This window comes from Podarcis pityusensis (genome assembly GCF_964106645.2).
Source record: "Podarcis pityusensis genome assembly, chromosome: 10".
In the NCBI taxonomy this organism is placed as follows: Eukaryota; Metazoa; Chordata; class Lepidosauria; order Squamata; family Lacertidae; genus Podarcis; species Podarcis pityusensis.
The window spans coordinates 28,656,948-28,684,019 of NC_138035.1; the positions used below are offsets into that span (position 1 = coordinate 28,656,948).

Genomic DNA, 27,072 nt, shown 5'->3' on the forward strand with positions numbered 1-27,072 from the left:
ATAGAGTCTAGGGCACAAACAGCTAATCCTGAATGCCTCTGGTTCTTGCAGAGCACTGTGGCCTTTCATCTTCTGTACTCAATACAGATTCCTCCCATACCACTGGCTGCTGCATCAAGCCTCCCCCACGGATTAAGCAGAACTGAAAGCAACGGAGGAATGCTGCTTTCCAGAGACCAGAAGATTGACTGGAATCAAAAGTTGCGCTGCAGCAGACCTCCAACCGAACATGAAACTTTCACATTGTATCCCAAAAGTGGCAACTCTACAAGAGCCTACTCATCTGAGCATAGCCACTGCCATGGCCAGAATATATTTTAAAATGTACCTACCTTGCATCATACTCCTGTAGGCAGTGTCTGTAATAGCGTATATGTGAGGGGGCATCTCATGTCTCTTTTTGCCTTTGTACATATCCACAATTTCTTCTGAGTAGATAGGCAGGTTCTTGTAGGGATTTATGACAACACAGAACAGGCCTGAGTAGGTCTGCAAAATGGAATTTAAGAAGAATTTAGAAGCATTCATGGTTTTACAGTTTTATCGGCTCCACATAACCCGCCTCCCATCCCCCCAACTCACAAGAGTGGTAACAAGAATAGCATACTGAAAATTTACTTGGGCTGCCATAATTGCCTTCCATTACCAGAGATTTTGAACTAACAATCACATCTGTCATTTACTTTGAATATGGCTATTCATCTTTGATGACTGAAACATGCATTTTACTTTGCATTATTATTCACTGTTTATAAGCTCTACAGTACACAAAAATGAGTGGCATTTTAGCAAAACTTAGGCAATAGGTATCTTTCGACACTAGCTCAGTGCCAGCATGGAGCAGAACAAAAGACTCACATATATTAACAAAGCTCTATCTCAGAGTTGTACATATCCTGCACCAGATTTTTAAATCCATTCTATTGCCTACATGTTATGTGCAAACTTGTGCATACTTAATTTTGCTAGCCACAGAATTTGTGGGGGTGGCAGAGATGAGAACCTACAGCTACCACTAAAGTCCAAGCAATACTTGCATTCAGGATTTAATGAAGCATTGCCCACACATTTCCAAGCCTCTCTAAAGTCTTACAACTAAAACTTTTTTAAAACGTTAAAGCACCTGAGAAAGCAGGTGCATTTCACCTCCTCCAAGTAAAAGGCTGGAAAAACACCTAGTATGGGTAGAAGTAAACTGCAAAAACACTTGAAGATCCAGCATTCACTGGTTATCACTGATGCATTTACATGTCAAGCCAGTGTTACACATATGGCCAAAATTTAAATGCTAACTTATAAGCTACAAAACTGAATTTTAAAAATCCTGATGCAGTTAGAACAGACTTCCTTTTTTATTCCACTTAATGCATATGAATGTTCATTCACTCTAAGAGGCCAAGGCAGCATTCAGTGCAGAAAGAACATATAGAAGTAACCACCGCCTGTGCACAACTCTATAGAATGCTTATTATTAGTTAACCCAGATTTAAAAGGCTTTGTGAGAAGTTGCCAACTATTTCCCTCAATATCCAAAGCAGAAATATGTCAGGAAATGCGGGGGAGGGAGGGGACAATGCTATCCGGTTTGCAGTGGCACCATTACAAAAGGTTCCCCAAGACTGCCAGTAGGAAGAGTTGAATTCCTCTTCGTGTGCTTGTTTCCCCAAGGTTGTAAGTGCAAAAACGTTTTGGCTGGCCACAGTTATAATACACTAATCCTGCCCCTACCACCTCAGAGGGATGAGAGCTCATCCCAGACATTGTATGGCATCCAAGATGTCTGGAAGCAGCAACACTTCTCAGTGCTTCCAACCGCAGCGAGACACCAGAGATGAGCTCCTGTTCCTCTCAACGTCTGTACCCACCAGGTTAGGATACTCTGCTGCAAAGTACCATATTTTTTGCTCTATAAGACTCACTTTTTCCCTCCTAAAAAGTAAGGGGAAATGTGTGTGCGTCTTATGGAGCGAATGCAGGCTGCACAGCTATCCCAGAAGCCAGAACAGCAAGAGGGATCGCTGCTTTCACTGCGCAGCGATCCCTCTTGCTGTTCTGGCTTCTGAGATTCAGAATATTTTTTTTCTTGTTTTCCTCCTCCAAAAACTAGGTGCGTCTTGTGGTGTGGTGCGTCTTATAGAGCGAAAAATACGGTATATTTGAAGAACTGCCTCCTTCTTGGCCCCCTCTACTAAACTCATGATCCAAGCAAAGTAAAGTAGCCAAGAGGATCAGCCTCCTTGCTGACCTTTCCAGATGCAAGTGGGACAGCAAATATGGAAGCAGATGTCCCACTTCACTTAATACTTCTTAATGTTAGAAAGGCAGAATTGTATGCAACCACCATTTTCGGTTGCATTTCGTCAAGTATAAATGGCCCAGCTAGGAAACAAAGCTATGAGCATGGTCTAAGTGTCAGCAGCCAGCTGCAGCTCTTTGACATGCACAGCTCAAAATTGACACTTGGATATTTACAAAGTGAGGAAACTTCTGCAAGAAACAAATATAAGCCTCCCGTTGATAGTGGTCATCATACTGTGGCTTGTATAAAATAGTCTTTTGATCACAGGGAACAGTAGAGAATACAAAGCAATTACAAAACTAGGAGGAGTTATGCAATTTGCCAACTCTTTGTTCTGTGTTCTTGTTTTAAATGTTTCTATAAAAAATGAAGCTCTCTAATAAAAATTGGCACCCCAAGGGTGTTCAGGAAATACACATTAATTGCAGTTTAAGCCAAGAGAGCTTGGAAAAAAATCAACTGGAAGAGTAACAATTTTATACTAGAAATCTAACTGAACTGGAGATCCAACAGCAAAAGTGTGGAGTAGAACAAATCTGATTTCAAAAAGACTAGTTATAAGAGGGAGCTTCTCCCAAGTGACAAATGCAAAATTCTTTAACAAATCCATGGAAGACATAGCACTGATCTGAATGGGCCTTGTATCTGTTCAAGCACCTCAAGGACTCCAACTAAGTCACTTTCTCAGAGGGCTGCACCACAGTAAGAGATTAAAGCTGTTTCTCTTAAAATTGTTGTCCTGAAACAGGCACCTCTGTCATAGGACACTGAACCAGAGTGTTTTAGTTGCACTTATCCTTGCTGAGTATATCTATCCATTTCCTGTAAATGATCCAAAAGCTGCATTAGCCCACAGGAAAAAAATACCAAGTTTACAGGGGTGGGGGCTTAAATATGTAAATTTTCATCAGACTGGCAAGTGTTAAGAATACACTGGGGACTTTAATGTGGAGGGAAGGGGGGCACCTACCTCAATGACCTGTTTAGCTATTGATTTGTTTTTTACTTGTGGAATCCTGACTGCATTTTTGAATGTAACTGTTAGCTCTATTTTTTTAACGTTGAGTATATTTTGTTTTGTTGCTGTTTTAATTGTGCACCTCTTGTATTTGATTTTCATTTGTAATGTTTTCTGTTGAAGTGCCAAAGGGCCACAATGCCTTCTGGGCAACCTTGCAGGGACCACATCCCAGTAGTGGGTGGAGCCAAAAACAAAAGTGGGAAGGCAATGATTCTTTTATTTTAGCTTTGAACAATAGGCCAGTTTCTACACACATCCCTCTCTACTATCCATCAATACAAGCAAGAGGCATTATCAGAGTTCAAGGACACCTGCCAAGCAACAACTCTGGATGTGAAGCAGAGCCAGTGAAGCTTGTGGCCTGGGAACAGTTTGGAGGCCCACACAGAGGAGCCTGGATGACCAAATTTGCCCCCCAGTCTGAGAATCCCCACCTTGAGACATGCTGTAAACCACTTAGAGGTTTTTCTGAAAATATGAATTAGTACAGAAACCATCTAAAATAAAGAAAGGTTGAGCAAAATACTTGCTGGGGGAGTGGGGAGTAGAGAGATTATGTACAGTACTGCTAAAACCACAAAGTCTGCACACTGTAATAGACTGACTTGCAGACTTCATGAGATTAACCTTTGGTGACAACAGGTTTCAGGTTGCACCAAGGCTGTTGGAACAAAGCAACATTCAGATACCCCCTTTGCAGGGGAGGGTCTATAATATAAAGTGTAGCTAGATTAAGTATCACTGGGTAAAAAGCACTGTGACCCAAGGAAATTGCACATGCCACAGAGTCCTCTGTAAATCAGAGTTAACTATCCCAATACCATATTAGTGAGCGATCATGATAAATGGAAGCAAAAAGGCTTTAAACCTGTACAAATAAATAGCTATATTAGTAGTAAAAAGTTATTTATTGTAGCTGCTTAAAAAAAAATAAACATTAAAAGGTTCGCTGAAACTGAACTACATAGCCATAGTAGCTAATTAGTGATAATGTAATGTTTTAAAATTATTGCCTAACTAAACCTCAGGAAAGGCAAAGGAAGAGATGCGTTTTGAGAAGTTCCTTATAAGGCAGAAAGGTTAAGGGTGTATCATATCAGGAGACAGGAAGGAATAGAAAATAAAAATTGGGCAAACTTGTAAACACATTCCATTTTACAGGATCAGGTCTTTCTAAAAACAGCACATATGCATGTCATTGTAGGCGTATGAATCTCTCCCAGTCAGACATTGGGGGACTCATTACTACTTCTGAACATTCATTTATTTGGAATGATCTTGGAGTCCATAAGATCACAAGTAACAGAAATAAAAATAAATTTTAAGCAGGTCACTGATGAGTGAATGTCATTATCAGGAATATTGTATCTGGGGAACTACTCTGTGGAAATATACTTGTCAGGACCAGTAGCCATGGCAACTCAAGGTATAAAATACATCTTAAATCTCAAGGGTTAGATTTCCTTTCCTTAATCATCACCCAGTAAAGATTAGCACAGGCCCAAATGAATTGAAAATTAGAGCACTGACTGAGTCACTGTTGAACTAAAAAACTGCATACAAAACTTGTAGATTAAGAGACAATTAGTTACCACATAGGAACCTAGGAAGATGCCTTATACCAAGTGAGGCCATTGGTCCTTCTAACTCAGCATTTTCTACAGCCACTGGCAGTATTCTTCAGCACTGCTGCCAGGATTCTCTCTCAGCTCTACCTGGGGATTGAACCTGGGACCTTCTGCATGCAAAGCAGATATTTTGCCACTAATACTTGCTCCATACTTGCTCACACATGATGCTTATTTTCCAAACACACAAAACTATCAAAGGAAAGAAAATACTCGCATGTTGAGTGGGTCAGAACTGTGATAGAGATACTGGCAAGTATAGGTAAAGGGACCCCTGACCACTAGGTCCAGTCGCGGACGACTCTGGGGTTGCGGTGCTCATCTCGCTTTATTGGCCGAGGGAGCCAGTGTACAGCTTCTGGGTCATGTGGCCAGCATGACTAAGCCGCTTCTGGCGAACCAGAGCAGCTCACGGAAATGCTGTTTACCTTCCTGCTGGAGCGGTACCTATTTATCTACTTGCATTTTGACATGCTTTCAAACTGCTAGGTGGGCAGGAGCAGGGACCAAGCAACGGGAGCTCACCCCGTCACAGGGATTCGAACCACCGACCTTCTGATCGGCAAGTCCTAGGCTCTGTGGTTTAACCCATAGCGCCACCCGCGTCTCTACTGGCAAGTATAGCCTCAGAGAAAAAAAATAGCCTATATATAAACATCCTTAATTGTACACTAGCTTAAAGTCATGGTACAAAAGATCTGTACTAGCCATCAATGTGAAAAATTGCACATGTCTATTTTACTACATGTACACACTGACAACCTTCATTTTTTTATGTGCTGTAAAGCAAAGAAAGACAGATATGTGCCATTCCCCATTCCAAAGGGGAGAAACTGTGTAGGCAGACTGCCACATGTGACAAAGACTTCACTGTGCAAAGTCTTACAAGAGTCCATGTATGGGGAGCACAGAAGGGCTGATCCATGTGACAAGACAGCAACAAACAGCTAAATGGATGTTAGAATGAAACACTTTGAAGGGAACAAATGGAAATCAGTGAAGTCTGGCAAAATATCCCTTTTACAGAGTCAGGCTCAGCTGCAGCTTATGTATAAAGCAGCAGTGGCATATGCTTTGATCCAATCAGTGCCCTGAATACAGAACTCAGGACAACACCAATTTCTCTCCTCCTGTATGCTTGGCCACTTGTGAACCATAGCTCTCTGTCAAACTGATTAGTACCCCAAAATTAGATCCACCAAGACAACTGCAACCCTCCTCTCAATCTCCTATATGCCAATAAGGCCAGAGTTTTTTTCTGAGACTAGGGCTTGCCGATCAGAAGGCTGGCGGTTCAAATCCCCGTGACGGAGTGAGCTCCTGTTGTTCAGTCCCAGCTCCTGCCAACCTAGCAGTTCGAAAGTACGTCAAAGTGCAGGTAGATAAATAGGTACTGCTCCGGCGGGACGGTAAACGGCGTTTCCGTGTGCTGCTCTGGTTCGACAGAAGCAGCTAAGTCATGCTGGCCACATGACCCGGAAGCTGTCTGCGGACAAACGCCGGCTCCCTCGGCCTATAGAGCAAGATGAGCGCCACAACCCCAGAGTCGCCCGCGACTGGACCTAATGGTCAGGGGTCCCTTTACCTTTACCTAGGTGACAAATGACTGCAGTTGTCTCCCAAAAATAAGCACAAGATCTTCAGAAGAGCAAGTGCCTAAAAACCATACACACAGTTGCTACCTCTCTACCCATTATGAGCTGCACAGCAGCCCACCCTTATATGCCCTAACACTTTACTACTTTAGGGGGGGGAGCTTAGTGGTAGAACAATCACTCTGCATGCAGAAGGTCAATCTCCAGGTAGGGCTGGGAGAGGCCTCTGCCTGAAACCCTAGGAAGTTGCTGTCAGTAAGTGTAAACAGTACTGAGCTAAATATACGAAGGGTCTGGCACAGCAGAAGTTAACTTCATATGTCCCTAGGTATCAGCACATTGTATGCATTCTCTGCCACAACTGCTGCAGGCCCCCCTTTTCCAGCTGAGGAATTATCTCTACAGTCTCTATTCAGTGCAGCAGATGGAGCAATAATGCCAACAAGTAAACAGTGTCAGCATCTTACCAGTGAACAGAGTCCATGCTAAGTCACGTATGAACAATTGAATATTATTGTTTCCATGGCATCAAGCTCATGAGAGCACTGCTGCCACTTTTGACGAGAGTTGAATTAAAGCTACCTGCTCAGTATATTCTGAACTGAGTTGGGCCTTACTGTGAAGCGTCCTTCTGGTAGAGCATCAGGCATTGCCTTCAAAAGGAAAAAAATTCTGAGTATGGTGTCGTAGATTTGGAACGCGCCCAAGGATGGAGAGCTCACTGCTTCAGTGCATCCCTTGCCTGTATAATCCATTCCTCTACTGGCCAAGAACAGAAATTTGGCCTTACTGTGAAGCATTTTTCTGGTTAGTGGAGAGTAGGGTGTACAGCCTCAGTACAGAACTGAGGCTATTTTGGGGGGGGGGTGGAAAGGGCTCCTCTTCAGGGGCCCTTAGGCATTTCCTGTTTACATGGTAACCCAGCCAGCATAGAGAAGACTATCCATGGCATCTCTCTTACCTGTACTCAATAATGTTTCTTTCATTCTTTTTCTATCCACTATCCAGGATACCAAACACTGTTCAAGGTATAGTGCCCAGCCACTCGCTGGTTTTGCTGTGTGACAAACTGGAAATTGGTAGTAGGCTACCTTTCCTTCTTGCTAGCCACTAATTGTTTTGGGTTTGCTTGTTGCTGTTTTTAAATACAAGTGCTTTTTGTCTCTGCTTCCAGGAGGAGTTTATCTTTGTCTGCAAGCTCCACTCCTCCCCTGCCCGAGAATCACCTGTTCACAGAACCACATGTTGGAGGCTTGAAGTGCAACAACTAGGCAATTCGGAGGTTCTTAGTTTTCAGCATTCTGATTGGTTGAAAGTAGACAACAGTACTTTTTTATATCCCAACTGCCTTATGTGCAGCTGAGCTTTGTTATTTTGCAGTCTTAGTTTTACTGCTCTTTTATACTGAGGTTCCAGATACAGAAGCAGCAAGCCAGGTGTCTACATGAAGAGTGTGTTCAGCTTGGATCAAACACTGTACATGATTTCTAATATATCTTCCAACACAAACACACAAGAGTCTAGCCACTCCATCACAATGTTCTACAAAAACTCTACTAGGGAAAGTACTGTTTAGTTTAATGAGAATGTAGACAAGGGAAAATTGTATAAGACTGGGGACATGTAAGATTTAGTTAGATCCTATAACTAGCAGAAAAAGTCATTACTCACGTAGATAAGCCCTGAGTAGTATCGCTCCTTCAGATTGTGCAACACTGAGGCCTCATTCAGGCAGGTCAGTTCAGCCATATCTTCCACTTTCGAGAACTTGGGTGGGTTCATCTTTTGGATATCATCTTTGTTGACTCTCACTTTCTTCCCATTCTCTGCAAGCTCCACAATGGCTTCATCTCCTACTTCTTCCTTCAAGCTAGCAGGCTCAAAACCATTTTTCTCTGATGGGACCCACACCAGCTTCTTGGCAGCCCAATCAGCCTGAGCAAGAGGGTTGTTGATGAAGTTTCTATCCACATAGAGGTATTTGTCAGCATCTCTCTGAGCCATGGTGGTTTATAACCAGGGACCTATGAAAAGAAGAAGTTGCAATGTTATTACCTTGCCAACATTTTGACACTACAACCTTTGAGTCACCTGAAATAGGCACCAGTTCCCTCACCAACACCGATTTCAAATATTTGACCATGTTACTGCTTAAATGCCATGCAATCATTAGAAGTAGGCTCATTTTGTCAGCTTAAACACTCTATAGAGGCAAGAACACTAGAGATGACTGTATAGATATTTTAGGTCCTTGTAAAGGAGTTCTGAGTAGACAAGGCCATTGACCCCAAGTTGCATGCCTAGATAAACTATTCACCTATTGCTTCCCCACAGATTCATTAGCCCCTGTGGGTCACAAATAGGCAGTGACCGGATGCATAAAAGCATCCAATTACTCAAGCAAGCAAGCTTGAAGGCACACACAAGAAGCTGTCAACTACATATCAACACAATGTGGTAGTGCTACAATTAGCCTCCTCCCCCTAGGCCTTAACTAGACTGGGCGGGGCAGCTTCCCATAGTCAAAGTGGTTTTCCCCTCAGTTAAAAACAGCTATTTAAAATGGATGGGTCACACCTGAGGAGAATATACATGTTCTACCCCAATGAAACTGTAAAATGATATTAAAGTTGTGCCAAATCATAGGAAATATGGAGATGAAAAACTTAGTAAGGTTAATAACTTTTCAGTAGATATGACACAACCCGATTTCTTATAAACATTTGGAACAAATGTAAGATATCTGAAGAAATACTGACTAAGTCTACAGTGGTCTACAGTTATTTACAGCAAACTACAGCTATTTACAGACTGGCAGCCCTAGCATGGGTAGGTAGGAAAGCAGGTAGTCTTTTCTTCCTGTCTAGAAATTAGAATTCCTTTCTTTGCTATTATGCCTACAAATGATTAGCTTGGGCCGCCAGCCTCACTCAATCCCTTGTGGCATCTGTTAATAGCCTGAAAGTAAAAGTAAAACCTCCAGGCTGGCAGGAGACTCACCCTGACTAGAGCAGGCCTGTGAGACTAGAAAAAAGTGGCTGCCAGGTAGCCACTTCTATTTTTCCACAAGGAGAAAAAAACCTCAGAACTACTTTAGGAGTTGAAAGGCAAAGTAATTTTATACTTGCCACTTTATGTGGCTCACTATGCAACACAAGTGGTCCACTGTATTAGGTATTTCCAAACCTTACAAACTTCCTGTCTCTCTGCATTGTGTGTGCATGCATACAGCCGTCAAGAACCAAGCTTTTCAGCCAGCCTTTGCACACCACAGTGTCAATACTGCTGCATGCTGCTAGCCAAAGCTGCCCATGAAGACATTTAGAATACAAAGTGGGCTCCCTCCAGAGTCAACCAAGTTACAAAATAGTTGGTAAACTGCAGCAAGACTTGTTCAAGGACGTACTGTGGATATACGTTTCCATTAAGCCTTTCTAAGAAAGAAAGAAAGAAAGAAAGAAAGAAAGAGAAAGAAAGAAAGAAAGAAAGAAAGAAAGAAAGAAAGAAAGGAAGAAAGGAAAGGAAAGAAAGCCATCATTTTTATGTCACCTTAGTCTCAAAAGCAAGTGTTTAGACAGCTTGCATTCACCTAAATATGCATTTACTTATGATTAACCATGCAAACAAGGCACTCTGGATTTTGATAGAAATTGAAAACATAAGAGGAGTCTGCTGGATCAGGCCAATCGCCCATCTAGTCCAACATCCTCTCACAGTGACCAACCAGATGCAAATTAGAAGTAAGCAAAGAGGGATAATGTGCTGGGGCTATATTTAATGCAAGAAACCAATGTGAAGCTCATACTGGCAGAATTTGCTGGAGGCATCAAAAAGCAAAAAGTCACATTATGTAAAACCCAATAAAAGCTCTTCAAGCAAACAAGAACTATCCTACAGCCATGTATTTCCACTGATACACCATGCTTCATGATGCCTAATCAGAGTGTTAGAGCCAAAAATATGCCACAGGTCTTTGCTAAAATAGGAGAAAACTCTGGTGGTTTAGGTCCATAAATTTGTCACTCAGGAGCCAAAGGAAAAGGTGGGGAATAATTCATTGTACTGTATTCAGAATTGTATCAAGGCTGGCAAGGCAACAGCTGTAGTCTAAACTTCTGCTACACAGCTTCCTGCAATTGCAACTTCCAAGAATCTAACTACTTGCCTTTTTTGGCCATAATTGAGCAAGACACACCAGGAGAATGAGCGTTTCCAGCTGAATTTGGTTACTTTCAGTTTCATCATTTCCTGAAAACTAACTGAAGAGCTGTATAGTCAGCTTAAAATATTCTTCTATTTCTTTAGGCCCTTTCTGCTTAGAATACATCTGGCATGGTTTTGTCATTCCTCATGCCTTCAGAGAAAAAGAGTTATTTTGGTTGACAGCCTTTGAGATGCATGACATTCTGGAAATTTTACTTCCATGTCCTGTGCACAGTCTAAGTCACTAGGTATCTTCAGCAGCAAGGACCTAGCATTGAAATTCAAATCCCATAAGCCCCTGGCAGCTGTGCCAATGAGCGGGGGCAATGGGAGTTGCAGTCTAACAACATCTAGCAGGCCACAGTTTTTCCACCTTGCCTACCCCAGCAGCACATAAATCTATTTCTCCCCATCTTAGCAGAGTAGGGGCCCCTGTTGTATTATTATTCACAAAGATGACCAATTACTCTTGAGTTCACTTTTTCCGAGAAGTAATTGGCAAACATTTCCAATTCATAGTACAAATTATGAAGAATTGGGGGGGGGGCATTCTTACAGCAGTGGAATCATACCAACATATCCATACATTTCACAAACAGGTGTGTGCCAAACTGTGTGTGCAGTCAGGTATGTGAAAAGCCTTAAGAGTGCACAGAAAATGGGCTCAGGTTCTACTAGAATAGTTTATGAGCTCTGATCCAGGTAACTGATCCAATAGCAACCATAATCTTATTAGGGGTTTCTCCGGGAGCCACATCATGTACAGCCATGGGGAATATTAAACATGCTCCTGAGCACACACCAAATTCACACAGAAGGTGGCAAGACTGAAAAGACCTAGCCAGCATAAGGAGAGTAGGAACCTTGAAGTGTTTTCAGAATCCGCTTTAGTTCACAGGGCTTCTGTAAAAAGCAAATCTATATGTTCCTTGGCTGTAGGACATTTGAAAACCAAAAAAGGAACTATTAATGTCTGTCATTGCTAAATGCGAAAAGAAGAGTGTAAACAACAGAGTAAGGGTGGGACAATGTCTATAAGATGAACAGCAAGGGACTAAGAAAAGGAAAAATGTTAGGCCTTCCTTAAGTCACACATATGATGATCTAGTAGAGACTGTAAGCTTTAACAGGAAATAGCAGCAGGCCAGTTGTAGGATGTGAAAAAGCTCACACCACATCCTGACAACAATTATCAGCAGTACACCAAGTGACACACACTAGTCATCATACACCCTAACTGAACCTATTGCCCCTTTATGCTGTCACAACTATGAGCTCTCTCCTTGGAATAACTTGGATTATGTACTTGATTTTCTTTCTTTCTTTATGTCCATTTTGTTATTGGTTGTCACCTGTTAAATATATTTTTTAAAAATGCATTATTAAAAACAACTATGTTACCTAATTTAGTGTTCCATACTTGGCTCAAGTCAGCTCTAGCACAGGTCAGTATTGTCTACTTCCAGAAAAGGTAACTTATTAAACACTGAATGTATGCTGGAAAAATGCTGAGAGATCAAAGACTGCACCTTATCGGTATCATTAACATGATCTGCACATCACTTTATCAGCATTATGAGCTGTGAAAAGGTACCACATTTTAACCAACTGTTGAATGTTTATCACAGGAAATACTTTTCAACCATTCAAGTCCACTTGAACAGAATTGCTTTTGGGACTCTGCCATTGCTCAACAAGGTCAGTAAATTAATATAAAAGACCATAAGCACCAAATATGCTTAACAAACAGGAAATTTGGTCTCAGACTGATGGGGGTATGGTACTTGAAGTTAAAGGGGGTGGAAGAAGGAATAAACTTCCAAAGCTACAAATAACTGTTCAAGTTCGCGGCACACATTTATTTGTAGCACATCACATTTTCCCCTTCCTCCCTTTCCCCCCCCCCCCTTGCTAGTGATGCTGCTCCATTTTTATCAATGCAGAACAGATTTTGACCATTTGAGTATTTGGTAGTTAATGTGTTTTTCAGGACTTTTCTTTCAACTTAAAGCAGCTTTTCCTACCTGATGCCCCCCAGAGGTTTTGGACAAAGATTCTCAACCATGACCATGTTGGAGGGCACTGGGTTGAGGAGTACACTCCCAGCGCTTTTTTTTTTTTTTTTTAATGGAAGCAAAGTTTCTTAAGATGTTAAAAGTGCACAGGCTCTCCAATGGAGCAGCTGGTGAATCCCCTACTCTAAGCAAGCATTATCTTACTGGATACCTCCTGCTGTACAATAAGATGATACAAGTTAGTGGAAGCCAACATAAATGTTAAACTGAACAGTAAAACTCAACTAAGAAAGAAGTCTGGGTCCACTGTGCAGAATCCAGCTTGTTCCTATAACTGATCTGCTAATTACAGATATAGCATCAACATCTGCAGTCATGGCGGAACGCTAAACAGCAAGAGTACTGGGCAGGTAGCCACCCCTTTGATGTTGGAAGAGACCATAATGAGATTTGCTGGCGCACATGCAACAGCAGTAGTTTGGGAGAGACACTTTCCTGTGCTCCTGCCCACTGGCTCTTTACCATTCTATTGTAAAGCTGGGCTAGTTACAGGTGTGTGGTCCCTGTTACCATCCACACTTTGATTCAGTCATAACCAAGACATCTAGAAGCAACTCAGATCATCTCAAGCACGTAGGTTTAAGGGAGACTGTAGGGCGTTTCAGCATTCTCAAAGCAAACATTTCTTTCTCACGTGAGCAAAAAAACATTTCAAGTGAAGCACCTTCACCTTCCCTTACTCATAATATTGTAGTGTAACTCAGCCACAGTCCTTTCAGTACAGATGTGAAGTGGAGACAATGGGAAAGGTGGGAGGAGTTGCATCTTAGTCTAGCCATGCATGCAGACATTACAAAAGTTAATTAACACCATAATCAGCCATGGGAGGGAATACAAATGCAGCCTCTGTGGTGTATATAATATATTTGATGGAGGCATATGGCAGAAATGGGCAAACTTTGACACACCCCACCCAGATGCTGCTGGACTATAGCCTTGACCACTGGCCTATGTCGACTAGGGTTGATGGGACTTTGAGCCCAACAACATCTGGAAGGCCACAGGTTCCGCATCCCTGCTCCAAGGAGTCTCATATATTCCCAGTAATCCTTACAGTCACCTTGTTAGGGTAGGTTGTTGTTCTCCTATTTAAATGGGAAATCAAGAGAGAACACAGAACTGTATAAGAGCCAAACTGGTCATGACAACCGCAGACTCATGCATGACTACCAAATTCTAACAGAAGGTGGAAAGTGAACTCTTCTTACTAAATCACTTCCCCCAATATGTTCCCCTTTGCTGCAAAGGGTAAAAGCAGCTTGCGCAAGAAGAGTGTGGTAACAGTAAGGATTTGGCAAACGTCTCACCCAGCCATAACATGGAGTTGCAACACACAATTAGTATTCTGCAGAATCTGAGCTGCACTGTGCCACCTACTGGGCACGTAACCAAACACTGACATTCGAACCAGGGATTTCCTAGTTCACCAGCGCCCCACCCACCTTCCCATAGTTATACCATGCACCCCACACACTATGGAACCTGCACCTCTCTTTTAGGGAACATCTTAAGAAGCTATTTGCTGAACATGCACAAGAGATCCTTTCTCAACTCCTGAGCTTTCTACAGGATCCAGGTGTTTCAGATGAAGGCTGACAACTGAATACACCATCTGCACCACAAGACTGGGAAGGAGAGGGTGAGATACAGTCTACCTTTCAGGAATCTAGACTTTTTCAGATGAAGGCTGACAACTGAATACACCATCTGCACCACAAGACTGGGAAGGAGAGGGTGAGATACAGTCTACCTTTCAGGAATCTAGACATTCCATTTGCTGAACCCTTTCTGCAGGATTTCTAGTATTAAATGTTTGTGAGAACCTGCCCCCTGAAAAAAGTGAAGCTTCCTTTAGGCTTCAGAAGCATCTGGAAAAACAGGACACACTGCTTGCAGTTTATTTCTCCAGTACTATTTGTATTACCCCCTTGGCCTGCTGTTTACTTTATCAGTGGCCACAGAATTGCTTTTGGGACTCTGCCATTGCTCATCAAGGTCAGCACATTAATATAAAAGAGTATAAGCAGAAAGACTGTTTAACAAACAGAAAATTTTGTCTCTAAATGACCATGCTACTTGAATGTATCCAATGAATATTAAACCACACAGTTTTTCCTGATTTAAGCATTGCACGCTCTTGCAAATAGGTAACTGCACAACATGCCCCAGGCAAAGTTGCTGGAGAGTGAGAAGACAATAACCTTTTCAGTTGTAGTTAAAGCCTCATCTTCAGGGAAAGATTTTCCCAGTTTGGAGTATTTAACTATTGAGCCCTAACAGGACCTAAGCAGTTAGTTCTTTCCCACCTAAATCAAATGCAAAGCCTTGCAACAGAATAGCCCAAATGAAGTCTGTAATGAAATTTCTGGGGGAATGTTGTTCCCAGAGTTATACTGCACTTTGTTCTGATGGAACCAAGCTTCTATTGCTCAAGCAGTTTGAGCATGGTTTGCTCAAGTGTAAGGGGGAGGGGGAAGCAGTAAGATATAATTACACAGCAAATGCTACCTAACTGGTATGTGCAGTGTGTAGGTTAAGCAAGGGGTGAGGTGGTGAAAGTGCACTATGTGATCATGATCTGAAACCTATTGCTTACAGGACAAAGCCCGATTCACTGGGTATTCTCCTGAATCTGTGAAGAAACTGAGCCTCTGATTCTCAGGAGCAACACATTCAATTACTCTCAAAATTTGAAGCACACAAACTATAGTACTTAAAGACAGAGGCATGTAGAAATTTCTACAGCTTATAAAGATGTTTGAGCTTCATTTGTCAAACATGGCAAAAGCACATTCATGTCTCACATTTCCTTTGGACATGCATAGTTGTCATCTGAAGTCTTTATGCCCAATTTTCTCCAATTTAATTGTACGTGGGGGCATTACTGTATTCCCCATACTTGTGCGTTCTGTAACACAGAGCAATTGAAGCAGAGAAATCTGTTGAAAGTACTCAGTGATTAATTGAGGTGACAAGTACAGCAGTACACTCCTTGACTTTTGAAATTATGAAACGAGAGGCACTCTGATTAGCAATATCCTGTTGCTGATGTTGCACAGTAAAAGAGGAGTCAGAGCAACTGAAAATTAGTTGCAAGATCAAAATTGAATGCTGAGTTGGGAGAGCCACAGTATAACACAAGTGAGAAGCCAGAGGGCTCTATAGTTCACAAGTTCAAGTCGCTCCTCATATAGGCACAGCCTTTGTTTCAATGATAAGTATTTCACAACACTCACATACACACACACTTTTTTATAAAAGCAATGTTAAGTGCAATGAGGCACCTTTCTGTGACAGTCGGGAAAAATAACTGTCAAGGCTTTCACACAAACTAAATATGGTGTGTCACAGTAATATTTGATATGCTGTGCAATCCTATACAGGTTTACTCAGAAGCAAGGTCCAGTGAGTTGAGTGGAACTAATACCCAGGTAAGTAAGCATAGGATTGCAGCCTTAAGCAACTGTTAAAGTCTCTCTCTCCAGGAATCTGAGCTCTTTCTTGACATTCAAGTAGTCTACTTTTTTTTTGCAGCTGCATGGTACTTGGATGCACTACTTCAGAGCACTCATTTTTAAGTTTAGTTTATTATCCCAGGGTATAGGGCTGCCACCACTCAAAAATATGAACTGCACTATTCACTTGGTGTCAAGCAAGTTCTGAACTAAGGAAATATAAATTTTATATGCCACAACATGAAATATGTGTGAAAATTTAACTGGCATAAACCTCTTGGTATCAGTGTGGTTGCAAGGGAGGGTCAACAAATTACCTATATTGGAAAGGAAGAGCAATTCTGCCATTTTATGTACAAACAGAAGATGCAACCCAAGCCATATGGTTCACATGTTAAGATTATCCCCATATTCTGGCCCTATTGGTTGCAACTGTTAACACAAAATTAACTGACTCTTCTTAAAAGTTCCACATCACTTTAAATTTAGAAGTCATCTTTCCCTTCATGATGAACTGTTTGGCTTTTGCTGCTTTCCAATTCTTAGATTAAATAATTGTATCATTTAACCATTTCCTTCTTCCACTCTTCCCGACACACCACTACAGGACTTGAGGAATGCCAGCTGCAGACCAGCAAGTCATTACTAGCCTCTGTATGGTATCAAAGGGAAACATTCTTATAACAGGAGGCAAGGGAAACCCATGATTGGGCTTTTCTTCTCAGAAGGCTTGCGACTGGTTAACTAGAGAGCCTATGCAAACTTAGATGGGCTTGTGGTTACAACAAAAACAGAAGTATCCCTGCAAACAGATTAGGATATTGGGGGGCGGGGTACTACTGCCAAGGCAAAATACTTTGCATTCAAAGCTAGGAAAGCTATTTGCACAACTGTATTTCTTAAGAATCATGTTTTGCCCTTAATCATGTTTTGTCTTACCACCCTTTCCCCACACAATCATCATTGCTGAAATACAGAAGTGCAATGGCAGGGGTGGAAAAGTGGTATGGAAACTCCACAGTAGTGACAGGCCACGCCTGCCATTACAAACCAACTGCAGAGTTAAGTCCTGGGACATGTTGCACTCAAGAGTGAAGCTGATATTAATTAGTTCAGCTTACAAGAGTATGGGAACTTGTGCATGGAAATAGCATATTGTGTTATGGGGAGGGGTGTAGAGGTGGTTATAAGTTTCAAACTCCATCTGCAGCACACTTAAGCCCAACTGGCAGCAACCCAAAGCTTAAAAAGTTTGGAATATATCTTATTCCAAGCTAAATGTAGCATAGTATGCTTTCTGAAACTGTTGTTTCCTATTACCATGTGTGCAGTACATGCCTTCTCAGCATAGGAAAGAGACAGCATGCCCACAAGGAAAACATTCCAGAGGGAGAACACATTCTTCGTGACCACTCAGTAGAGTAATCCCACTTTAAGATGACAGCAGTGGCTTCAGAGACTCCAGCCCAGCCCTGCTGCTCAAAGGGTTTGGTTTAGAGTTCACCATGTCTCCCTGGGCAACAGGATCTTAAGAGACAGGCCTGGGACATTGCACAAGAGGACAATATTGAAGCAAAAGTTCCTATCCCCGCAGGCTTTGAGTGCTCAGCATAGGAGCCCAAAGTACTGCCAACAATACCTCCACAGCAGCAGATCAGAGCCAATAACTAAACGCTTCCCTGCTGTGCCACAGGTAGAAACACAATTCCCATTTACTTAGATTTGAAAGCAAGGCTGCCTCTTCTGCTGGCTTTACCATCCCATTCAAGTTCATGCAAGACGTATGTCAGAGTCAACACCCCTCCCATCTATGATCATGCCTTCTCATTTTTTCACGGACTCTGCAATTTGCATCAATGCTAAGCTTCTTTCTTCTAAAGCACTTTCTCTTCACGGACATTTCTTCTGTATTATCTTTCTGGTCCACATTTAAGTGCAAAAGCCTGATACCTGACACAAGCAGCAGTAGCTCCTTCTCTCTGAATGCAGACCACCACTATCCCAGGAGCAGACAGAAAAGTAGGGCAAGTGGTTTCTAACGGATCAAGAGCAGGAAGGAGGAGGCTGTTGGCATTCCCCACAAGTGATTTTCTTCATGAATTGAATTCATTTCTATCTGAGGGCCAGGATAGGACCAAAGCAGATCCAACATTAGTACTGTCTGGCTCAGATTGGAACAAGGATCTGCCGCGCCCTCAACAACCTTTTTTTTAAAAAAAATGCCACTGATCCTGAACTTCTCGTGACCACAAAGGAAACAAGCTAATAATTGTCCATGATCAGGAATCTATGGTTACACCATTGCCTTTTCATGTTGTAATGATAATCCCTCATTTCCTGCTCCATTATGAGTTTTATAAGGTCTGGCAACTTGGCTAAAGTGACAGCTAGTTTCATAGGAAAGCCAGCCTCAGGCTCTTGGGACTATAACTATTTTTAATCACTAGTTCTAGATAGCAGCAGCAGCTCTGAACATTCAGTGTCATCAGAGTATCTTAAGCAACTAAAGCTCTCCAAAATTTCAATACAGAATTATAATCATATGCAACTTTTTAAAAGCCTTGTGACCACCTACTCAGAAATGTTACCTATCCCTTCGGCACAGCCCTTTGCCATCTGCCAGCACTACTTTCCTGGGATGTTCCCTTATCCAAAAGCAAGTGTTGGTCCAACACAAAGGAGAAATGTTGTGCACAAACGCAGACATTCCAGTGACCATTCCTGGCTCAGCCTCCCTTCTTTACTGCACACCCCTGGACACAAACAAGTAGGCTAAACTGCAGTTGCAAGCTTGTTTTTAAGATAACCTAAAGGCCATAAACAGCTTGGGAGCCTCCAATAAAGAAATGCTTGTAACTGGGACTGCTGAAGACATAGGTGAAAGGTAAAAAGTTAGCTAGTCGCTTTTCAGCTATGTTTTGTCAAAGGTCTACTTCCAAAGAACAGTTTATGAACATTAGGTAGATTCCCTAGACCTGCCTTCCTTCCCCAGTCTGGTACCCTCCATATGTTTTGGACTACATCTCCTATTGTTCCTGATCATTAGCCATGCTGGTTAGGCCTGTTGGAAATTGTAATTCAATGCATTTGGAAGGCACCAACTGGGAAAGAGTACCCCAACTATTTGCCCCTCATTTTGGAAAAACATTGTTGAAGACTCCTGCAAGATGTACATATGGCAAGCAATAGGATGGAGGGGAACTCAAGGACTAAAGGCTCAGTTACAGCCAGGAGAAAACAACAAAAAAGAGCAGTTCAGGGGATGAGAACAGTTTAAGAATAAGATGGAGTAGCTTGGAGGTCTGGGCAAGACTGTAACTGGAAGCTGGAACAGCAGTGCCTAAAAATACCATTTCTAAGAAAAAGTTCTTAGTGGATCTCTCAGCTGTGCTTCCTCATATCAGACAACAAGAAAAAGGGTATTAGGGGCTGTATCCAGTTCTTGAGTAGACGCATAGAAATGAATGCCCTTGACTAACTTAGGTCCATTAATTTCAGTGGGTGTGCTCTGAACAGAACTTGGTTGGATACAACCCATGATACTATTTGTGTTGTATCGCAACTTGCTCTTCAAACACGTGTAGCAGGTTTGTGCAAGCACACTATTAAACAATATGAAATGTGGAAAAACAGCTAGTTAAGAGGAAACAAGAAGAAATTTAATGCAGGCTGGAGCCATGAAAGTACCCAAAGGCTTTACTATATATATTATTCTTAAGGCTTTCATGATGCATGCCCAAGCAGTTTCAGCACTACTGTATAGCACAAAAGTCGTCCCTCTTCATTTCTTCTATAGTAACCTGAGGGATAACTAAGATACCTAGTCTGTGCACATTAACATCAAGTCTAGACTTTAAATACCTTGCATAATACTGCACAAAATGAAAAATAAGCCCCATAGTGTAGTCCAGCAATTACAGCTTCACTCTACTTGAAAGGAACTTCATAGCCAACAGTGGTAAGGAGCAGGGCTTACCTGCTAAGCTAATTGGGTTGAAGGCATTTTCTAACTGGTCTGAATAATTTCAAGTGCCACTGCCAAACTGATTAGTGATTATGCGAAATCTACCACTAACAGCATCTTAGGGCAATATTAGACACTGCAGCAGTTGTGTGGGTTTAATCTTGGAGTAGCCTCATCACATATATTGGGAGAGGACACACTGATCAAGGGGTTCAACCCTTCCTGAATATCTTGCAGCTCCTCTCCCCAGCTGCTTCTCACACAGCAAAGATGGTATTGGAGTGCTTCTGTGAGAGCAGAAAAAAAATGTGGTTGTTTCAATCAGGTGAGTAGATGAAATGTACTATTTTAGAGATACTAAAGATAATCTTTGCATTCATCTAAATCTTATCAATGCATTTGAATGTGTTTGGAAGAAATTCCCATATTTTCAAAGGAACTCATTTTCAAGCATTTAATTAAATTTAGGATACTGTCATTGGAAGTAAGTTGGATGAAGTGGTAGCCTGGTACAAAAGTTAGCATACTGATGAAAGATTGCACATTCTGTATTTAACAGTTGCAGCAACCTCTTAACAGAGCAGTAGGTCACTAGAACTTTTAGAATCTTTGGGTTCCCAAACTACAAGTGGTCGACAAGTTTCATTCAAGTGGCCCAGTGTGTCTAAAAATACAATTAAAAACATACACCATCTAGCACAGCATAATCATTACAATTGCTCTAAGAGGCAGGAGAATCATTAAGTGATCTGCCAAGGCCCTCAGCAATGTTCAAGTGGTCTCAGAGGGAAAAGGTTTGGGAACCACTACTATAGACTAATGAAAATGGGTACTGGGATCCATGTTGTTTAAACTACCCTAGTCCAAGGCAGGCAATAAATTTTTTACTGTATGCAGAACCATTTGTTGTTTTTTTTAAATGATATTTATTAAAATTTCAGAGAAAAAAAGAATTACACAAAAACAAAAGGTAAAAATACAAGAAAAATACAAAATACAAAATAAAAGAATAAAAGACACTTAAAAAGAAAAAAAGAAAAATGGATCAATCTTTCCGTAGCTTACATTCATATCCTTGTTTCCCTGACCTCCTCATACCTCCCTTTTTTGTATTCCAGTTCAATTAGTTAAGTCAGCAATTTCTTTCCCTCTTTGTTTTCTCATGATCCTTTAACTTTAAATTTTCATCTGTTATCAATCCTTTTTTACATACACCTTTATAGCATTACTGCTTAAACCACCTAGCTTCATTCCAACATCATTCTAACATTCATTAATTTTGCTGAACCATTTGGATCCTCTTGTTAAACCTCTCTCAGAGCCCATGCCTAATTGGTGTATGGATAACCAATTCAAGATAGCCCTATATAGCATACTGTCTTAGGCTTGGGTAAAGGCATGAATGTGCTGGGACTTTTCCCATTTCCTCAAAATACACAGGGAAGCAGTATTTGCAGGATAAAAGGTAAAGGGACCTCTGACCATTAGGTCCAGTTGTGGACGACTCTGGGGTTGCGGCGCTCATCTCGCTTTATTGGCCGAGGGAGCCGGCGTACAGCTTCCGGGTCATGTGGCCAGCATGACTAAGCCGCTTCTGGCGAACCAGAGCAGCGCATGGAAATGCTGTTTACCTTTCCACCAGAGCGGTACCTATTTATCTACTACTTTGACGTGCTTTCGAACTGCTAGGTTGGCAGGAGCAGGGACTGAGCAACAGGAGCTCACCTCATCGCGGGGATTCGAACTGCCGACCTTCTGACTGGCAAGCCCTAGGCTCTGTGGTTTAACCCACAGCGCCACCCGCAGGATACCAGAAGCTTAATGGGAGGGTGAGAGAACTTTGTCATAGTCTATATTGTGGAGAAAGTATAGCCCCATCCCCATTCCACAACAACATAATGGTTCCTTCAATACAAATCAACAGCAAAGGCAAATGTTCAGAAATATGAGGACATATCCCAAAGGGCTGGACATGAAAGAAGTAATCTAAAATTAGGTATTGGTACTATTAATGCATTACTTAATGTTTAGCTTCTAGGGATGAGTCTGTAATTGTATGTAACCACAAGCAGTCCATGTACTCTTGCCATCAAGTCTTTAGCTACTTCTTTCCATGTTCTTTTGTCACATATGTCATACGGGGAGGGGTGCTTCAAGTCAAGGTAAGAACAAAGTCATCTTAGATTCACAGTCAACAAGAACTATGCTACTTCAGGCAATCCAGTACTATTACATTTCAGCCTGCATAGATAGGAGCTATTGACAGTGAACACACATCAGATCAGAGAAGACATTTGCCTAAAAGCTGATAGCTGGCAGTAGTTTGCATATAAACATGGCACAACTAGATCTAAGCTACCGAGTCTGTTCATGCCATGAAAAGTCTCCACATGAAAAAAAACCGCCCAAATTATGATTTACATCTATGAAAATAGGCACTCTTGTTAAGGTGGATCTATACTATTTTCCATAGCGCTGTTAGCAAGCTGGATGTGTGGAAATTTGATAGCTCAGAGCAGTCATGTAGGAATATGGCAACTAAGTATCGGAATTGCTGCTTCATAAGGAAATTGCTTTGTGGGATCTGGCCCAAGTACTAAGCAGCATCCTCCAAAAAGAAGGACTTCTCTTATGGCTTTGGAAAATTTTACAAGTACCCCTTGTTGGAGTGCCTGTACCTCCCAGGACTTCTCTTGGAGATTTCATCCTATTATGGCATCCTAGACAAGAAATAAATGTAACCCTGTGCATGATATGTAGGAGTAGAAAGTTAAAACCTGCCCCCGCGATGTAGATCATTCATTTGTCCAAGTCTTCTTTTAGAAAGTAAATAATTATAAGTCAGATTTTTATGCGAGTGACATTTTGGGTGCATGCACTGACTAACCATTTTTGCAGAGACCGGTTAGAATAAAGATACTCTGAAATATGGTCCCTTTTATTAATAGTGCACATTTGCCCCAGGCTCAAGAGAGAAACTTGCATTATCTTCCATGCCTGCCTGTTTCTGGCCTACCTGAACACCTGCCGTGTCCAAATACATGAAAAAAAATTAGATACAGCTCAAGGTGAATAGTGCAAGCACTCACCAGCTACAAACTGGAGGCTGAGCTATGCCCATTCAGCAGCAGTTTCCAGTTATAGATTTTCTGAAAAGCAGATATAAAATGACCAGGATCCAAACTAGCACAAGTGTAATTTTAAAAGTGAAAAAAATAAAATCTAGCAAATGTGGAAGTTATTCTAGGGTACTGATGCACCCTTCTAGGTCATGGGCTCCATTGTGCGGTACTTCATAAGGTACAAAGGACTGCTGCCAGACCCTCCCTCATGCATGTTCAGAAGCACTTTTCACTCCTGCACTCAAAGTGGGTGGGAAGTTGAATCTTGGCCAAAAATTTCTGCCAGAATTCAACAGTTTAAGGTAAAACTTACATAATACCACAAAACAAGCTCACTCTCTCTCCCTCTCAAAGTATGTATGTATATGTATATGTATTCCTACCAGCAGCATCTTGACATGGTACAATAGTAGCACAAAACATTTAAGATTTGGTCACGTCAGTAAAAAAAAACCCCACTAAAAACTGGCAATCATCTAGTACATGAGATGTGAAGAGAAGAGATCCAGCATATTTTCTAAGACTCTCCCTCTTTTTAAATTTACATTTCAATATTGTAGATTTAAAAATGCATAGGCCAGCATAAAACAAAAAATTAAATGTTACCACATTAATTGCAAGCTTCCAGGTTAGATGGTTTACATGCTAACTAAATCCACCTTAGTCCATTATCAAAATGCCCAGTGTTAGAAACTGGAACAGGAATGCTAGAAGCCATGTGGCTCCTGGGACCTAGGCCGCGGGCGGCAAAACAAAATGTCTAGGTGCATTGTTTGTTTTTTCCTGCCCTGCTACCAGACCAGGTAGCCACACTGGGGGGGAGGGGGCTGGCTAGGAAATCAGGGGGTCTGCAAGGTAGTACAGCAGCAAAATACGTGTCTTTTGCTTCCACTCTACCCTGCCAAACACCTGATTCACCCCAGTGTGGCCGCATGGAAGCAAAAAAAGTGTGTTTTTTCCTGCTGCACCGTTTGGCAAATCAGGTGTTTGGTGGGAGTGCCCGGCAGACCAGATGACTACAGCCAGGCAGGTGGACATGCTAGGCACAAAGCATGCCTCCTTGATATCTCCATCCAGTTGCAGGAGGCCAGTTGCCAGTCGCAAAATGCGACTGGCGCCCAGCTAATTTTGAACGCTGAATGCCCATTATGGCAAATACTCCAGCATCTATTCCATTATTTAATAAAAGGCATCCAATTCTTCTCAAAAGTCTACTGTATTACTTCTTCCTTCCCCCAAGTATTTGTAACTCCTAGTAACTCCAAGACTTCCTCTTAAGAGAGCACTTATGGCAGTATTTTGCAATACGAGATTAAAGGCTCCAAGTGTAGCTCTTAACAGAGGAATTTTGGAATCCTTAAGGGAGACATATCCAAAATCAAGATGAGCTCCTTTACAAGGAGGAAGGAGAACAGAATTCAGGTTCTGCATGAAGGGAAATAATCTGAAGCTATCCAGGACAAGACTAGCATGTACCAAAATTAACTCTCAAAACTGCAGTGAGAATGTAATGTGCTACTCTCCCTTCACATCCAGCCCTAAATTCAAGTCAAACTCTCTGGATTAACAGGAGTTCATGGAATACAGGACCTTTAGGTCACATGCTGCCCAAGCACACCACAACAGTAAGCATAACGAATTAAATAAGAAGACTGTACTGTGCAAAAAGCCTGTCTCAATTTAGGCTAGAAAAATAAATAGCAGTTAAGTGGGCATGCTTATTCACTCACTGGTCACTTCTGGCTCTCAAATTACAGTAACTCTTAAGGAGATCTCCAGTGTTAGTCATACACGGATTAGACCTGTGAAATCAATGGACAAATTACTCATCTCTCAATTTCAACATGTATATTCTAAGCACAACTAACACTGGATATTACCCTTAGTTTCTAGTTGTCCCCATCCTTGGAAACCTCAAACACACAGATAAGGCTTGCATGGATGACAGCTTCTTTTGCTGTTACATTCCAGACAATTTTACCTTTTATTCCAAGTACTTTCAGACCAAGTTATATCTGACTTGGTATGCTGCCCCTTTAGTCTGAATCCAAATCTTTCAAAAGTTAATTTGGGCATGTTTAACTGACCCTGTGTAAATTCTTCTACAAGTCACCCTATCTGCTCTGGACTCCTTGGAGAAGATGGATGGGGAATAAATATCCAGAGTTTCAAAAAGTAGATTGGACTGATCCAAGTTGCAACAGGTAGCAAATCTGGGGCTGCAGTAAAGGATGAAGACTCGCTTGGTCACCTGTGGTGGTTAATCATTACCTACATTTACTGAGGGACCTTCTCCACTGTTGAAGGTCATCATAGCTGTGGGGTGGGGAATCTCTAGCCCGCCAGATGTTGTTGAACTACAGTTCCCATCATCCACAACCACTGGCCATGCTTGCTGGGGCTGATGGGAGTTGGGAATCCAGCAACGTGTAGAGGGCCACAGGTTCCACACACCCATAATAGCACTGGCCTGCAGAGGACTACAAACATATTTCTCATTGCCCAGTATCAATTGAAAGAAATATCGTGGGGGATATAATAACTGGGTGTGTCTATAACACTGTTTTGCATTAGACAAGGCAGTAGCAAGGAGACTGCACTTGTAACTATTACTGCAACCAGTCAAGAACCACAAGGAGGACTCAGGGTAACATGGGAACATAGGCAACTACCTTATACAGAGTCAAGAACATTGGTCCATCTAGCTCAGTACTGCCCACACGGACTGGCAGAGACTTTCAGACTGGGAACATTTCCAGCCCTGAATCAGAACCTTTTTCTGCAGGCAAGGCAGATGCTCTACCACTTGAGCCACACACCCTCCTAATTCTACATCAACACAAGCTTTCTCCTGAGCAATTATTTCCAAAAGCTACATTAATATGCCTAATTTGCCCTCAAAGACTGACAGAAACAAGCCAGCTCACATCAACCGCTAACATGATACTTTTTGGCTCAAAATGGCAGGCTAATTGTATTGGCCCTCCAAGACATTCACATAGATAAGTGACTAGAATTTATCTCAATTATTTCATTTCAGTTGAATACACAAGTATAACGTCATAGCTCCAGACAGCAAGTCCATGAGTCAGAGAGTATTAGCCAGTGCAAAGGTTTGCAGCTTTCACTGGAGTGGCAAAGATAAGAAACTATAGCATTTTTTCACCTGGTGACTAATAATGTATCTTTATACAAGCAGTAACTGATTACGCAGTCATTACTTTGGATTCTGTTGTGTCACACCTATGCTTAAGGGAAGAAACTACATTTTTAAGAAGTTGTAGAAGTGTGTTAATCCGAGGACCAGGGTTCATACATTCTCTTTAGCCACAGCATTCTTTTTTTTACCTATGCAGTTCAAACTAGAGTTTCATCATGGGTAGAATCATTAGTCACAGATGCACATGTTAGCATTAACAGCCAAGTTTTGTTGCGGCTATTTGCAGGGTAATTATACCGCGAAACAAACAAAACTTTTGTATACGAGTCATTTGTTGCCAGTTCAGATGCTACTTTTTGAAAATGCAAGTCACATCTTGCTTGCCAGCAGTACACAAGTCTGACAGATTGGTAAAATCCTGAATGCTTTGGGGAGTCCTTATTTCTCAGGCACGCCTGCAAGTCAGACCTGCATGATACTTTGTACACTTATCTCTAGTCTAGAGGGATGCTGCTGATGTCTACAAACAGGCCCTGGAGGGGCTTCTTTT

General features: G+C 41.8%; 1 protein-coding gene across 2 annotated transcripts in view; it reads right to left on the reverse strand.

Annotated features, from left to right (window-relative positions):
- The window catches only part of MYH9 (myosin heavy chain 9), an 84,617-nt gene that overhangs the window by 44,657 nt on the left and 12,888 nt on the right, over positions 1-27,072 (reverse strand). For both annotated transcript variants that reach the window (XM_080971663.1, XM_080971662.1), the window contains exons 2-3: positions 8,215-8,567; positions 333-489 (exon numbers count right to left, since the gene is read on the reverse strand). In XM_080971663.1, the coding sequence (XP_080827789.1) occupies positions 333-489; positions 8,215-8,547 (490 nt within the window). In that variant the 5' untranslated portion in view covers positions 8,548-8,567. The remainder of the gene's footprint in view (positions 1-332; positions 490-8,214; positions 8,568-27,072) is intronic.